Here is an 18,657-nt window from a genome sequence, read left to right as displayed (position 1 = left end):
TTGGAACTTGTTTGATACTGCCCACAACAGAAAAAGCTTTGGGTTTACAATTAAATCAACACTTTACATATTATATATTTATATATTAATAAGAAAAGTGCTATGGTAGAGTAAATATATTTGAATTTAAGTATATAATATTTATATTACATATATTGTATGTGTATGTTCCCATATCAATATTGTATTTGTACTCTTGTACTAACCTGTTTTTATAACAGTTTTTGACTCTACCATTAATTATAAAATCACCGATATATCTTGTAGTAAAAATATAAAGAAAATTTTAGGGTGTGGCTCTGACACGTAAGGATCGTTGACTTCAGTGATATATGCCGTGGACGGCCGCGCGACCTATAAAAGTAGCAAGCAGGATCTCCGAGCACAGTGTATATGTGTATCTTGTCATAGTGTCACTATCATTTCGACAGGTAGGTCCTATTATAAAATTGAAATTACTAGCAAATTTATATTTTTAAATTTATTTTATCAATGTTACCATTATTGCAAAGAAAAATAAATATTTTTTATCTATATTTTTTATAATAAGTAGTAAAATTTGGCGAAAATAATATCTAATCATAATAAGTGTGTTCTCAAGAGCTTCATTGTACGTATTGGTTTACCTCAAGAAAACGTTTTCCTAAATTCGCGTATAATGTTTAAAATATATATATATATATGTCGTCGGCTTAGAGTGTAAACGTGCTAAATCCATTCTTTCGTTATGTATATTTTAATATTTTAATTTTATTTCATGTTTAATCAATTTTTGAAATCGAGAAAACTGTCTGTTAATGCATAAACTCATAATTTTTTTGTCTCTCCTGATAATTTGCTTAACAGGCTTTTATCAGGCCGACGATATAGAATTCATTTATATTAGTAGCACAATGTAGGTATGTGAAACGCTTCATCTATTTAAATATAACATTAACTTAAAAATGTGGTTAATTAAAGAAAAATGGCATTATTTTTTTTATTAATAAAAAAAACTGTAACAATATATACTTACTATATATATTATATAATACATACATATATAGGTCGTCGTCATCGCATGAGTCGTCGGTTTATGTATATTAAATTTAGTTAGCAGTCAAGAGCTAAGTGTATCTGCAAAGTTGTACAAACACAAAGTACGTCTATTGCAGAGAGGTGTAAACAGACTCAATCTCGCTTCTAAATCATCTTACAGAAGATGAATTTAATAAAATTTTATTAAACCTACCAGTGCTAACATGGTAATTTAATTTGAAGATTCTTGTTTTAAATATTAATGGAAAACCTAAAGTATTCGATAAACGATACTGTTATTAGTTATTACCTATTACAACTAAATGAGAAACAAAAAAAATCTTTGTTTGTTGTCTTTCGAAATTAAATATTATTTAAATGTATAGTGACATTAGAACTGTTAAGCACATTTTGATAAAACTTTAAAATAATAATTAAAGAATGTAATTGAAACTATTATGTTTTAATCACTAACATGCAATATCATTTTAAGAATAAAAATATACTTTTATTTTTCCTTCCAGTCCAAGATGAAGCTTTGCTCAGTTGTATTCAGTCTATTAGTGGTGTGCGCGGTGAGCTTCGCCGTGGAACATGGCCCGTTGATCAATGTGCTGCAACCCCTTGACTCCCACGACTTAGTCCAGATTGAACCTGTACAAAATATTAGACAGAAGAGGCATTTACTTCTAGGTGAGTAAAATATACTTTCGAATACTCAACAATATATATAAGAAAATAAAATAACAGACACAGTTTTCTATATCAAATTATAAGCCATATACAAATTAAAATGAATTATCTTAAAATATGAGTTAAATAAAACCCCCTTTAAATAAAAAAAATAATATTATCTACAATAAAATTATAACTAAATTAATCTTATAAATAATGTGTTTATAAGCAAAATATGTAGATTGGCAAATAGAGATTATTGGAGCTATTGATATGCAGGGCAAAACAGCGTGAAATTGTTGCCAAGTATCGCGCGTGACTCTCCTGGCACTTCATTTGCGAGCCGATATTGATGACTGATAATGTTGTAAGAGACATCTACTATACAATAAAGTTTTTGTGTTATAATACTAAATAGTATAAAATAATATATAAACTGGGGAATTATATATTATTTCGAGAGAAATCGCGGCGTTGAGCGCCACCAATCAACATTCAATGCCTCCATTCGTCGGAAAGTGGAAAGATGAGTGTCTTACCACTAGGCTACTTGAAAAAAAAAACATTTAAATTCCATATCAGCAGAGAATTCCTATAAAACTAGTTTTACTTGAAATTGATGAATAGTGTCGCAAAGATAATTTGTTAGGTTTATTGTGCAGAAATAATAAGACTATTATTATAACAGCATTTAAGGTGATTATAAAGCTATTTTAGTTAAGGAAAATAGTACAAAAATATACAATGAAAGAAAATCTTAATAAATGTTCACATAATCTAAGCACGGAACTAAATAGTTGTCATACAAAGCAAGTTAATTGACTGAAAACAGCTGTAGAAGTCTGATAATTCTTTAGAATACCTGAGCAAAACCAACTTTACGGTACAACTCGAAGGAACTGAGGTGGAGTTAAGCTCATTAAGCAACTTAAAATATAATAGTTTTGTATAATTTATACATCGTTTTAGCTTTACATACCTTTGAGTAGGAATTCTCTTTGTATAGACAACGCCAAATGTTTTTTTGTCAGACTAGAGAAATAATTAAATCCTTGAAAGCCGTCGTGACGCAGTGGCACCATCGAACGTGAATGTTGTGAGTTCAAATACTACTCGGTAATATTTAATATTTTCATTTCCTGGATCTGGTAGCGAGGAAAGCGCGGCAATGTGTTCTGCCACTCAACACGCAATGCTTCGAGAATTCGGCGGACAGTGGGAAACGAAAATGTATTAACACTATTTCCCCAGGTTCCCTGTTATATTTGGAATAAAGCCTGAAGCTAAATGCGTACAGTTAGTATCGGGCCCATGATCATAGCGTTTACGTTTAGTTTGACGCTCTTACCTTAACTTAGCATTAAAATTGATCGGTTTTTATTATCACCATATTAATTTCTATAACAGGTGCCGGAGCCCTAGGTGCTGGTGTAGTAGGAGCTGGAGCTCTTGGAGCTGGTTTATTAGGAGCTGGTTTGATCGGTGCTAAAGCTGGACTTATCGGTGGCGCTTTAGTAGGCGGTGCCCTACAAGGCAGAAGTTACGGGGGTGGATACGGATACGGCGGCGGATACGGTGGCGGATACGGATATGGCGGCGGTTACGGATATGGCGGTGGATACGGGTATGGTGGTGGATACGGTGGATACAGTGGACAGGGATACAGGTATTTATTGAATTTACGGATATCATAACAGTTATAAATTAATTCACACTACAAGTAATAGACGTTGTTAAAGGATTTTATAATTTTTTTATGTAAATTAAATCATCACCCTTGTGTAATTTATAGGCAGCTATTTCATATTTATAAACGGGCTTACGAGCGAGTTTACGAAAGTTTATTTATTCAATTTTATATATTTGATGATATTAAAATGTTTATTGAAGTGGATTGAATTTTGAACATCGCTTTATATTTAAAAAAATCATAATATAATAGGTAAATATTTTATCTTTTATATACGTAAAATATCTGTTTCGAAGAGAAAACATTCCCTTATATTGAAATAAAAAAAAATAGGAAATGAATTTAGTATAATAAAAAACAACTTGAATGGTGGAAATTTTACAGATTTCTCTGGTACTTACAATTAATTTTGTTTACGTCTACGTTAATCACTCACTGACCTTACTTTTTAAATACATAGAATTCAGCCATTTTAAAAGCTTTTTTGTGAAGTCAGGACATCAAAGAACATATTCTATATTAGCAACGAATTTATTATTGCCTTCATGGCATAAATACTGTTGATATATGAATAAACAATGATATTTTATTCCAGACGTTACTACCCAACTACAACATATATTGTAGAAGAACCCTGGTGCTAATTTCAACATTGCGTCGTAGCCGTTACGTAATCAATTCCAACGTGTGTAGAGATGGGGATATCTCGTGACTGATACTTGCACGTTTAGTTGTTAAGAATAAATTTTTGTAAAATAATCCTGGTTTTTATATTTCGCATTAGATATCTTCTTCTTCCTGGCATTAATCCCGGCTATTGCCAGGGTCTGCCTTCCTACTCAACCTACTCCACATATTTCACATTAGATATATATTTACATAACCAATTCCAGTAAGGGGTACTTCAAAGATTACCATTTTAATTCCTCGCATTATCTATATATAATTCCTTGGGTCATCATCTAGTTCCTCATTTCCTGGTAATTAAACATAATTACACACAAGATGGCCATCATCAAAGTCACTTTGGTTAATTATAATATTTAAATCACATTAAGTCGTTGTTTAGGTGGAGTACAAAATGGACATTTACGTCACAATGGGGTTTGGATGGGGGCGATTTACTTGAAATATTTATGTTATAAAGTAAAATTAGGTATTCACATAAGTATTCATAACAGGTATCGTGGCGGCACAAGTGTGTGACTTCAACGCGACGGTTGTGGGTTCGATCCCCACTCGATATCACCCCAGTGATATATTTATTTACGTTTATATTTTCATTTCTTCGCTCTGGTGTCGAGGCAAAGCGCGGTGTTGAGTTCTGCCTCTCAACACGCAATGCCTCCAGAATCAGTGTGTCAGGAGTGTCTTAACACTAAGTTCCCTTTGCCTACCCTGCTGTGTGCGGGATACAGCATTTTTTTCACGATAAATGTAAAGCTTATAGCAATAAATAGGCTGGACTAATATATCAACGATAATTTATTAGTAGCAGACTAATATTAATAAGAAATATTTAGTAATAACAAAATAAATTAAAAGGATATATTGAGTAGATTCTTAGTTAGAATAAAATATTGACTACAACAATATCTATAAAATCTTCATTTCAGTACCAACATTTTGGATTTAGAGATTACGTAAAGCAATTTGTACTTACTGCGTCTAATCTGACTCTTGTTAGCGTACACGTTTTGCTAATAATCTTCCGAGCATATTGTAATATTATTTAGAATGGCCGTTATATTTTGCAATATTAATCTATCTCGAGGACTATAATATTAGTATATGATTAAAATAAGCTTTCAAAATCCCTTAATATCGTGACTCGTAGTATTTACAAACTATACGTACAAAAAATATATATATAACAGCGTAAATGCATAACGTTAAGTTACGTAATAGACGTTCTACTTTACCTCTCTTCTCTCTTAACACCAGGTTTCCTCTGCCTACCCTGCTGATGCAGCGTGAAGCTGATCTAATTTGATTACATTACAGCAATTAGTCTTATACGTGTATAGTAAGTAATTGGCATACAAGAAATAATTACAGTACTTCCAGTATGTATATAATATATACAGCTTTTGAAGCTTCATCTAGCAATTTAACCCGAATGAATATTCATGTGCTTCCTAAGCAAGCCATTACGCCAATTTTGTTAAGTCATGATAATTTGTCATACATTCTGGTGTAAAATTTAATTATTAATGTTTGGGGCTTATTTTTGTTTATAGGTGTATCTTTGGTTGATTGATTTTAAGTTTTTTTTAGAATTTAAATAAATATATTTAAATTTGAGTTGTTAAATGTGAACTTGTAAATAAATGTGGATTTTAGAGACGATCTAGATTTAAATTTATTTTATAAATGGAAATATATTAACATATCCTAGACATATAATATAACTTCATCTTGCTAATATAATATAACAGAAATTGTGACGAGATATTAACTACACCTCGTTTATCGTAATCTCAGTTTAATTTGTTATCAAGTAAACATAAAACATTTATTTATTTGTTATAAATGATAATGTAAATGAAAAATAAATATAGAAAAATAAAATACGATGACAATCAAATTAATGATTGATCAGACATAGTACAAACAATAAATAACATAGTGACAAAATTTTCATGTAATATGAATAATTAATGGCAGGTATGCAAACATTACACCGTGCCTCGTAGCCTCGCAGCCCTACCATATTGAACTAACAAGCCACATTTAGGTAATTAGCTATCTATCGGGCTACGTTCAGCAATGGCAGGAGTGTAGGAATTTAGTCAATTAATAGCTGCTTGCTGACAATATAGCGCCGGTGCGTCACGGAAACTACGAGTACCTGTAATATAACCAGAATATATAGGGCTATGATATGATTTATATACTCGTATGTACACGTATTGTAAATTGTGATAAAATAGAATTTTGAATTTTGAAATTAAAATAATTATAAACATTATTTTTATTATAATTTTGGTATTTATGAGTCTTGAAACTTATAAGTCACTTATTTATATAAGTTTTGTTGCGATACACTGACTGAGGAAGAGACGGGAGGAACTAATAATTTGTGCTACTCATCAAGTAAATGATGTTAATAGTCTGGAAGTAATTTAACAGTTCTGCTTTACCTGCATTCCTATTTGGCTTCTGTTCCCCTATGTAACTAACACAGCGTGCCTACGTCACGTAATTATTGCTTTACGTACTTTGCTTTATATTTATTTAAAAACTTTGTATTTGATTGTTAATGTAATAGTAAATGTATAAATTTATTTAATCTTATTTATGGAAAGGTTTATATCTATATATATAAAATCGAAAGGTCACTCACTCATCACGAAATCTCAGAAACTATATGTGCTAGGAATCTCAAATTTTGCATAGGAGTTATTTATAGGACGTAGGTGTTCGCTAAGACGGGAATTTGCAATATTCGACTTCTAAGGGGTTGTTTTTGGGGTCTAAAGTTTGTATGAAACTTCGTTACTACAAATGCTAGGATTCTCAAATTTTGCATAGACGTCACTAGGACGTAGTCATTAAGACGGATTAATAATAACATAGTTCACTCGGGTGCAACCGCGAGCTGGCCGCTAGTGTAACTATAAAATTTAGCGCATATAGCAGTGAAGAAAGTAAATATATCATAAATAAATAAAATAAAATAAATAGAAACAGTTGATTAAATGAGTTACATATACAATATTTTACTGTATGTATATGTATATACAGTAAATATTGTATATTGATTAATATACTCAACATGCAATGCCTCCCAATTTGGCAGTGGGGGGGTGGTAATCAATATCGTTTCATATAAAACAATATAATAAATATATCCTGCAAAAGAATCGGATTTTGCTAAGCAGTGATATAAAATAGTATAATGGTAAGATTGAGATGAAAAATGTTTTAAGCGTTTTATTCCGCTACAATAGTTTATTAGCATTCGTAAAATACTTGGCTAAGTTCGCAGCCAGCGTGACGATAAAAGTTAATTACTTTCTTTATTAATTATTCTGTGGCGGAGGTCTTTTGTACTTCAGAATTTTAAGTTCACTTTTCTTAAAAGATTATTTGTTGTATATATTTAATATTATTTGAATGTATTTTGGGAAAATTCTTTATTTATTTTAGTATGGTTATTTATACTGTTATACACTTTAAATCATCATAATTTAAATCTGTTGGTATTATATTTCATTTTGTTCGCAAAAATTGTCGTATTTAATAGTACAAGTTTTACATAACAATAAAACTTGTATTATTGTGGAGAGACGATGCACAGCATCTGTGAGAGGGCGCTGTATACTTCCCTTTGATTATCCAATGATTTACACTTCCGGTTGCTGTTTTCGACCAATCAGCGATTCGCCGGAAGTCACGTGGTCCCAGGTGGTAGGGCGCCGAGACGTTGTAAAGGCGACACTACGCTTCTTACCTCATAGCAGATTCTCACCAGGAGCCTTAAAATGATGCTGTGCATCGTCTCTCCACAATAATACAAGTTTTATTGTTATGTAAAACTTGTACTATTATTTGGGATGTGACGATGCACAGCATCTGTGAGAGACGTGTTTATAACTCCTGGTGACCACGCACGACGCTATGTGATCTAAATCAGAATGATTGTATAAATTGATTCTGATACATTCAGATAAATTGATCTGTAAAAACACAGAAAACACGAGTAACTTTGTTTTATTTATAAGCAATTTGAGAAACAAAGAATTGTAAATTGCTTAATTTTTTTTTTTTTTTTAATTCAATTAATAATCGCTCTGCCAGAAGCGGAGCCAAAATAATTAACTTCAATTATTAGACTTACTTATAATCTGCATACAAACAAATTTTGAAAGATATTTCGCAACTCGCTGATAAGCACGAGTAGGAAAGGAAGCTTCCATAACTGTCTAAATAATAAGCTAGATGTTCTCACTTTTGATATTGATATAATAACCTATTTATATAAGTATCGATTATTATTCATGAAGCCCTTGCTTAGCCTCACCTCTAAATTAGACAACAAAATTGTTACCTTTTGTAGCCCGTTTCCGGTGGTCTAGCTAGTTTCTTAATGTAGAACCTAGAAAAACATTTTTCTTAGGATGACACCACCGTCTCTAGAGCGTAATTTTCAATAGGTCTCACCTGTTTCACCGAAATATTTCTAATCGAAATATGATGTTAGAAGAACGAGCAAGATCAAAATGCCAATGAAAATGTCGTCCGGTCTATTGGAAACTATCTCCGGCTCAGACAGCAGGTCATAGATAGAACCGGCAACCGACTCCACGCTTCCTAACATCTATAATAAATTTATAGTAAGCAGAGACGCGTTCTAGAGTGGAGACCACGCCTCGCCAAGCGTAATAATGTAGGACGTCCCTCCGCCAGGTGGGGCGACGATATTCGTAAAGTGGCGGGCAACGACTGGATGCGAAGAGTTGAAGATCGAGCTCAGTGGCGTACCATTGGACAGGCCCACGTCCAGCAGCGGACGAGGACCGGCTGATGATGATGAAGTAGTTACCAGAGTTAACTTTACCTTGTAATTGAAGATATTAGTACCATATATTAATAACACAAGAGCATTTAATAGAATGCTCTACAAAATACTATGTACTTAGCCCAATAATATGTTCCAATTCAGAATTAAACTGGTCAAACCTTTGAACGCCTTTGTAAAATTTAAGACTTGATACCATCATCACACACTTTGAGTATTAACTTCATAAAAGCATCAATGAATGCTCACCAGAACTGCAACCAGTCCGACCATTCATGATATGAATATCCTATCTGCTACTTATTTATTTATTTGTTTATATATACTTTATTGCACAAAATTACAAATAAACAATGTACAAAAGGCGGGCTTAACGCTAAAAGCATTCTCTCCTAGCCAACCTTGTCATGTGGGATCATAAGTATGCAGGTACTTAGGTACAGTTTTGAAGAAAACTGGACTTGACATACGACGTGTTAGAAAATGTGAGTATATAAGCTCATTAGTTTTTCAACCAAAATTTAGGCCGACTAATGATTATATCATTCTTCAAAGTGTAATAAAGTTATAAGTAATTGATACTACTATACATTTACATATCAAATTATCAATTTTATAATATTTCAATTATCGCTTCTTAGCTGTATTTTAGAACTACAATAGTCCACTCTCTGAAATTCGCTTTTAGAAGCAACTTTACAGTTTCAAAATTTATACCATTTAAATACAGATGTACTCAATTTAAACGTCCGATTTTCCCCGGACTTAATAATGTCATAGACATCCAACATGCTCTCCGCCATATTGGAGTTGCGACTACGTGTATACCTCGCTAGCCAGGTTCAGTTTAGGCAAAACTCATGGCAATATGCGGCGGAATACCTACGTTACGCACGTAGCAATCGCCAAAGTATATATGTAGACATTATATAACAAGACTGTTGACAGTAATAATTAGCACAATTACCTTACACAGCCCTCATGTTCCATAAAGACGATTATTTTCATTAGCTTTCCCCAGCTTTGGAACCAAAGTTACAAAAACGAATTACACTTCTTGATAGTCTTTTTGCAATATTATTGTGTATCATACTTTATGGTATCCAACAACTTAGTAATAAAAGGTTGTCTGTAATTCTCGCATTTCATATTTTATCCTATCTGACAACTTCAGTAATAAAAGGTCGTAATACAATACAATTCACTGCTTGATAGGCCCAACTGGCGACCTTAATTTGGTCTTGATTTGCCTTCTGAATTATTTAACTGCCTTCTTTTCCTCTTTCTCCTGCTTCTTATTAACGTTTCCTTCTATTTAAATGCAAATTTTACTACTTTTTCCAAATATGAAACTTTTATAATACTTATGTGGACTTGAACCGACTGTTTTAGTCAGTTTCTAATTTAGTTTTAGACGCATTGCTTCTTTTTATCCATTACTTAACAATTCATATATCAAATTATTTTTATATCAAATATATATTTTTTTTTTTTTTTTGATAAACCTTTCATTATCTATTAGAAAATTTCCTATTGGTTTGCTTTGTCGAACGCGAGTCGAACTGTTTTCTATCCTTGCTTTCTCGAACCGCTTGAAAATTCTTATTGGATAAAGCCAGAGATGATATGGAGAATGCTCATTATTAAATCGAAAAGAGTTTTCAGAGCCCCCAAACCATCTACACCCGTCTCCGATATACCCAGAGGCAGGCTCCGTATTTCTCAACACAATGTATACAGAAAGATACGGTTACATTTAAATAAAGTTATTAACAGTCATGCAATACCCTTGTACTAAGTTCTGGACTTGTGTTACCAGTCGGCGGATTCTCACTCCATACTACCGATATCCGGTATGCACCGATACTTGACAATTGCTAATGTATAATTAAATGTGCTAGAGTTTTATACTCAACTCATGCTTCTCAATTTCTTTGATGCATGTACGGTTGACGAAGGTCTAACTGCTTCAAATAATCTTGGAAAAGGATTATTGGTGGTATGGAGGTAAATGGCTAGATGCATTCCCGCGATTAAACCGGGAAGGGCCTACGGAGCCCAAACCATCCGAAGCCACTGCCTCCGATACGCTCAGAGGCAGCCTCCTTATAACTACCCCCCTCCCGTACAATTGAGAGCATTTCTAATTAAAATAGTACCGAGCTTTTTTAAATTCTAATGGACAGATAAATGCACTTTAAATAATTGGACATACCTTATGTAATAGCCCGAGTCCACCTTAAGGCAACTAAGATAAGGTGACTGGCTAGATCTTTGCCGAAGATGCCATACAGAAGATCCCGTGATTGCTAAATACTATGACGCCCATTGCTAAATGTTATGACGTTCATAGCGATGGCAGTAACCACGAAAAATCAGCAAATCCACAATTGCTTTATCCTCACTCCTCCAGGGTTGAGAAAATAAACCTCCGATATTCCGTGTTTGAAACACTTTTCCTGCCAGGCTTTGAAATTGTCTTCGAATCCTTGTGTCTAATTCTTCCGAGTATTCGCTTGCAATTGTCAAAAGAAGCCAAAAGAAACTCCCACGCAGATTTATCCATTGTTGTTCGTTAACTCGCTTAGGATACGCTCCCAGCGAATATAACATTTCAACAAAGTTAGTAATTAACTTATTACAAATAAATAAAAAAGATTATCTAAAAATAGACAGACTTTTTATATATGTCGGAGAATGAGGTGGTTGGGACCGGAGCTTGTTCCGATCCCACTTCTGATTGTCATCGATCGGTGTCACGTCAGAGTGACAGGCAACGCCATCTGGTTTTAACAACTGGCAACTATTAAATAATCCGCTTCCCTGATATATATGATGAGAAAAGATTTTTTTTTTTTTTTTTTTTTTTCTTTATATATTTGATAACTCGCTCAGGATACGCTCCTAACGAATTTATCGCATTTAAACGAAGGTAGTATATTAATAGATAGTATACAACTAAGTAAACTCTGTGAAAATCGATTTATTTAGTAAACTCCGTTTACATCGCATGATACTATGCCGAGAACGTCTCCAAGAGCGTTAAACAAGCGATGAGTCCTCTTGCTTTGTGCAATGCCCGTTAGCTGAATAAAATTGGTCCACAACTGCTAAAAATCTGAGACATATACCTAACCTTATTGTAGGTTATAACACAGCCGTGTTCGGTAAAGCTCAGAATCCACTACTGTATTGGTATATATAATACCAAGCAATAGAACAGTATTACATGCATGTAGATACTTGTTAAACAAGAGGTTCAAATGACTCACCCGTTGTCCATTTTTGTACCTTTGAATTTCACAAAAGAAAATTCTCTGACGAGGATGTACATCTTTGCTGGAGGCCTTCCATGAGTAGGCCCGATATAGAAATCCGGGTCACGACGTGAAGAAATTCCACCTCCAACACTACACTTACCACAGCACTTTCACTTTTAAACGATGTTACTCTATTGGGAAATAACGACGCTATGAGGTAAGAAGCGTAGTGTCGCCTTTACAACGTCTCGGCGCCCTACCACCTGGGACCACGTGACTTCCGGCGAATCGCTGATTGGTCGAAAACAGCAACCGGAAGTGTAAATCATTGGATAATCAAAGGGAAGTATACAGCGCCCTCTCACAGATGCTGTGCATCGTCACATCCCAAATAATAGAACATTATTGAATATTTACGTATCTATCTAGGTACGCACGCACGGCAAATGCGATTAGAGTATTCTTGGATGTTGCACCACAGCCTTCAGCTGTTCCGGAAAATAGCCCAGACTAACAGAAAGACGTTGTTTGTGTTATAGTATCGAGTAAATAACTATATGTACTTAAAACATGATTATTTTGGAATAGATGAAATTATATAATTTATTATAATATAAATTTGCTTTTTTAATTATAAATTAGAAAACAAATGGATTCATGATTAGATATACTTCAAGAAAGTCGCTCGACACAGAATGTCTCGGAAATTGGGCGGAAAGTGGCTAATTGAGTGCCTTAACACTGTGCGTTCTCTGCCTTCAACTGCTCTAAAACAGCTTCCCGCTCAGCAGGTGTACAGGAAAAAGCGTAAATCTGTTTTTCAATAAAAAAATTGAAACACAAATATTAAATACGGCGTTTAAAAAAACGTCACTCAAAATATAATTACTGGTTGTGTGATGGTAAGTCCGAAATGTAAACCTGCAACACACGACCAACTAAAATGTTTTGTTCAGTGCGTAACTGTCGGCCTGTCCGCTGTCGGGCGCAGCCAGGCCAGGCTGTATCAACACGTAGAGAAATTTGGAGCCTACGGTTAGCTCTCTCGCGGAATTGGCTAGACTGGACTAATTGAAATTCAGAGTTGGAACAGGGTTCGCCGAACGTGTTAGTTTGCCAAATTTTATACGGATAGACGGTTGTTTACTAAATTGTCATATAACTTTACATAGGTCACCCCACTAAATATGGATGGAAAAACGTAAACGAAGATATCGTGATAATCATTTTATGATGATGACATAATAAATGATATTTGACCATAATTAGGCAATTATATTGAAGGCCGAGGGCATATTACTCTGCTAAAGATTATGTTCGCGATAAAGATGTTTGGAAATGAGTTGCTCTACTTCTAAGTTAAAATTGTTAATTGTAATTTGTAACAAATGTTGGCAGTTAAAAAGAGTGGCCATGAGTTTCTTTGCCTGTATCTTCTCATGAGCTCAACCATTTGAACGGGCCTTTTTCAAGTCAAAATTGCACATTTTTTTTGGTTATTTTGTTTTGCATTTTTTTCTTCTTTTATGACATGTCCAAGTGAATGTTAAGCATTTTTATGGAATAAAGATATTTTGACTTTGACTTTGACGTGGCGCAGTGGCACGTCCTGTGCGACGGTTGTGGGTCCGATACCCCCCAGGGAAATTATTTATATATTATTTTCATTTCTTTGGTCTGGTAAAAAGACAAAACGCTGTATTAAATTCCGCCACTCAACTCGCAACGTCGCGAAAATTCAACGCAAAGTGGGAGACGGAATGTCCTAACTGAAGCTAAAAAATACCTTAACGGTAATGAATTTACTCAATTTAATACCAATGTTCATATAACTTAGAGTGGTTTGTATATTTTTCAGAGGCACTAAAACAATTAGACCTATAAATACCAATAATTTTCAATGATAATATACTCTACTACTAACTAATTCATTTGTTAAAAGATTGATTAAAGATTTCTGGTATTTAATCATAATCATTCCATATTCCGCATACTTAAAAAAAATAATAGCAATTTGTCGGTTTTGTCAATGAGTTTGTAAAATTTCGAAGGAGTTCCAGTATAAAATTGAGTAGTTTACAGCTACTACTGAATAGGGGGCGGGGGCTGGCGTCGAAACAGCATTTATAGGAGATGGATGGTAACAGCCCACGCCACTGCCTCTTTAATCTCGCTTACAAAAGAGATATACGAGTGTGCTGCGTGCTCGGCGCCGTGTCGGTAATTACTCTCATGGTTTGTCAGTACTGAGTTTATGATCACCCTTAAATTGGATATAGCAATAGTTATGTCTTTGGTAGAATTTCTGCCAATATAATAGTAGATACAAATTCAGATTAGTTTTCTAAAAGCTTTACAAATCGTAATATATAATGCTACACACTGATCTTACGATAATTTTTATGTTAACAAATAAACTTCTAAAATCTGTTCGAAAATACCTACTTAAATATAAATTTATTAAGAAGAACAAACAAATAGGCAGCTAGAAAGGCAGTTAGTATCGAATGAATACATCATATAATTAAAATATAGAGTTTGAGTATTGTTTTATTTTGTTTGATCTAAATTATATTTTTACTCAGATTTTTATTTATTTTTATTTTACCCAGCTTTATAACTAACATAATTAATAACTTTAGCAGTTACTAGCTAATTAAAAAAAATATTAATAATAACAATTTTATGTTTCGATAGAAAAATAAAACAATATATTTGTCTATACTTAAATAAAATAATTATTGAAAAATATGAAGTATGCAATACATACAATAAAACGTTTGTTTTTTTCTCCAACTAAAAGCGATCAAAAGTTTTCAAATAAAGCCAATGGGAATCCTTGTTTACTACCAGCGCTGGCCCTTAGTTTTGTTCAAAACGTAATTTGCGACTCTTGGCTTAACTATTGTTTTTATTACTTTGAGCAAATCACAGCTGAGAATTTTTTCAATCATGTTTGGCCGCATTCATCAACTCCTATACATAAATCTTCGGTGTAATATAGGATATGCCACAATTACGTACACGATGCATGCCTCACACAGCAGGGTAGGCAGAGGCAAGCCAGTGTTAAAACACTCCGTTCCTCATTGTGTGTTGCGTAGTGGAATTCAATTGCTTCGACACTAGAGCGAAGAAATGAAAATATAATGTTAAATAAATATCTCATTTCCTCAAGTGGGCATCAAATCCACAACCAGTCGCGATTACAGTCACACATTTTTGCCCCTGCACGCCTGGCCTTTAGATAAATCATCGATGTAATATAGAAAATGCCACAACACACTCGTATATCATTATAACAATAATAGCTTGAGGCGTTGTACGAAACTTAATGGTCGAGTGTAAATTTGTTTGCGTTATTATCTTTTATTATAGTTTTATTTTAGAAAATAAGAAAAAATCTAATCAGCTTCACGCTGCATTCCGTATATAGCAGGGTAGGCAGAGGAAACCTAGTGTTGGGACACTCATTTCCCCACTTTTTAATATTTCATTTCCTTGAGTGGAGATCGAACCTACAACTAGTGCAGTCGTTCCTTCGTTACTACTGGTCTTCATGTTAGAGAATATGTTTAATTTCCAGTTTAATTGGTTAATAGCTAAATGTCGTGGATTGCTTTGTATAAGCTAATATGTACTTAATTTGCAATGTATACCGTGAGTCCGCGAAGAATAAATAATTTCCTTGTGGTTCCATAACGCAAGCAATTAAAAAAAGTAAATATAAAGTTCCACTACTTTATAATTAGTAAACCTGACGTCTAGTTGATTTTTAATTTTAAAAAAGTCAATTTTAAATATTAACTTTTTTAACGTTTATGTCCCTGATGTAGATTTAAACGTACTTACTTGTTTTAAATTTAACACAATTTATTAATTTCTAATAACATTTCATTAATTGTGACTTAAAAACTAAAACATCTAAGATGTTATACGCATCCGAGGAAGATAACGCGAAGGTCTATAAGTAGGTATATATTTAGAGCACTATAGAAGGCGATCAATCATTTACACGCATTAGAGTATTTTATCTCCCAACAATGGATCAATATTATCCAGACAAAAGAGCTTCGCATCCAAACATTTAAACAATGGTGCGCGATTGATGACAATACTGCCAGCAAATAAGCAAAAACAAGTGTATTATTCTAAGGAGCTTAAGTACGACGTGATAGCTGAAATGAAATTACATAGCAATTGGAATATATATTTTACAAATGAAAATGTGACATTCGAAAAGATTCGCAAATATAACGTCTAAGTACGTTACGGTACATCGTATTTTAATTAAAATATAACTAAAGTTTATTTTACGAGGACAGTTGCACAAGCGGGTGACTGTAAATGCGATAGGTTGTGGGTTCGATTCCCACTGGAGGCAATAAAATATTTAATATTTTCATTTCTTCGCTCTTGTGTCGAGGCAAGGCGTAGTGTTGACGTCCGCCACTTAACCCGCAATACCTCCAGATTTCGACGGAAAGCAGGGAGCGGAGTGTCTCAACACTAGGCTCCCTTTGCCTTTCCTACATGTGGGATAAAGCGTGAAGCCAAAAAAAAATAAAGTTGATATATGGCTCCGAAATGTAAAATTGCGGTGGTCAGTTAAAATACGAATATATTTCGAACGAAAAAGAAGAAGTTAAGCGAGGAGTCATGGTGAGAAAACAAAGAAAGGTAGTCACATAAAATGTGTTCCTAAAATTTAAAAGGAAGCTGGGATATATTACTATCGCTGCAGTCATGTATCACCGTAGCACGAGCTCTCTACTACGTAAAGGTACGAGGCGGTAGCGTCGAAACGTTTAACAGAGATGAATGATATAGTCATAGCGCCTTTTTAATTTTACTTAGCAAAATGTTAGAAACAGAGAGAGAGAAAGAGAGAATAAAAAGAAAGATTAGAATTTAAAAAAAAATACATTTATATTTATTTATTTAAAAAATATAGTCAAAAGTTAATAAGCTTTTATAAAAACTTTACCATGCACGATGAAAGCTAGTAAGTGTACAAAAGTAATAACAGGATAAAAAAATATTGAGAGCTATTTGAATCAATACATGTTCAGTGTGTTAAAAGAGGTTAGCTTCAGCCCTCGAGGGTGTGATACCGCAGTACAAACGAGTCGGAAGGCAAAAGTTTTTCATACGTTTCTTTGTAAGAGTAGGTATGTAACAAACTTAGCGGTCTACCGAACCGAATGGGTATTAATATTTGGGAAAATGTTTCCAATATTTCTAGGAACAACTTTGATTAATGATATTTGTTGGAGGTTTCTTTGTAAATCAGAGTCTTTTGAAGTTTTAGTCGTAGATTATTAGATAACTCTATTCACTCTATTCACAGTATTTGATTAAATTTTAATATTACATTTCTTTTTTATATGAAGAGAAATAAGTTTTTTATTGTACTGTAATCCAATGGAGAGTTTGAAAGGAATTGAAATATTTCTTGAAATTTATATTTCCCTTTCTCTGCTCTGGTGTTAAGGCAAAGCGCGGTGTTGAGTTCCGCCACTCAACACGCTATGACTCAAGAAGTGGGGGAGTGTGTATAGAAAATATTACTAGATATTTGTGAATCATGTTAAATTTTAAAGCAATATATATTATTAAATTGTGAAATATTGCCTTCAACTTAACATTATTCAACCATTAAGATGTCAGACCGGTGAAAAGCGACATCAATATGCATGCGCCCAGCTCGGGCTCAAGCGATATGCTAATACAATATTTTGACCTAGACTCTTTACAACTTTGTAATACCTACAATACAACAACTCGCTTTAGAAATTATTAAATCATAAATAAAGAAGAATAATAAAAATCATAGCCTTGGTTAGTAAAATTAACTTCTATGCTATAACTTACGAGTAGTAGAGCCCTAGCCACTGATGGCTTGGACCCTTGTCACACCCTCAGAAGAGTGTTTTTTTTTATATTTTTAAATGTATTTTTTTATAACAATTTATATTTAAAAATGTAATATTTATTTCTCTTATGTAATAAAAGTATATAGTGTAAAAAACTAAATATTTAAAAATTCGTCACATCCTTAAAATATTTCCGATATTAGCATTTAACCAGCTCTACTATACAAGCTCGGATGAAAACTTCTAAAACGGGTCGCTTCTAAGTTTTTTGGTAAGAATAAGCTTAAAATGACATACCTACAGAAACTTTAAAACTACCTCATAGAGAAAGAGGTAGGTAGCAAATTGATACGCTGCGGGCACGGTCGGAGCGGTTGTATTCTTCGCGTGCTCCTTTATCGTTACTCTGGGAACACAAAGGTTGAATGCTGACTATCGATTGCGCAAATTTCCTTTGCATAACGCCTTTTGTGACGTGAAACATTTAAATTCACTGAACAGTGTTAGTTCGCTGAGTTACGGTGTGCTAAAATGAAATGCATCATATATAATTTTAGATGTTCAGATTTTTTGATTTAATATTAGGTATATGAGGCCAGTCTGGCGCAGGGGCAC

At 33.6% G+C, this 18,657-nt stretch overlaps 2 protein-coding genes across 2 annotated transcripts in view; one reads left to right on the top strand and one right to left on the bottom strand.

The window, feature by feature from the left end:
- Rpn13 (regulatory particle non-ATPase 13) overlaps positions 1-18,657 on the bottom strand; it is a 306,135-nt gene that overhangs the window by 111,998 nt on the left and 175,480 nt on the right. The gene's annotated exons all lie outside the window — the stretch shown is intronic.
- LOC146535583 (uncharacterized) lies at positions 282-4,141 on the top strand. Its single transcript, XM_085191403.1, has 4 exons — positions 282-431; positions 1,542-1,710; positions 3,100-3,358; positions 3,978-4,141. The coding sequence occupies exons 1-4, from the start codon at positions 333-335 to the stop codon at positions 4,024-4,026; spliced, it is 576 nt and encodes a 191-aa protein (XP_085047529.1). The 5' UTR covers positions 282-332; the 3' UTR covers positions 4,027-4,141.

The sequence above is a fragment of the Heliconius melpomene genome, chromosome 10 (genome assembly GCF_056956725.1).
Source record: "Heliconius melpomene rosina isolate 202511_hmr_F chromosome 10, ASM5695672v1, whole genome shotgun sequence".
Taxonomy (NCBI): Eukaryota; Metazoa; Arthropoda; class Insecta; order Lepidoptera; family Nymphalidae; genus Heliconius; species Heliconius melpomene.
Note: the sequence above shows the minus strand (reverse complement) of the source record. Positions and strands in the feature narration are given on the sequence as shown.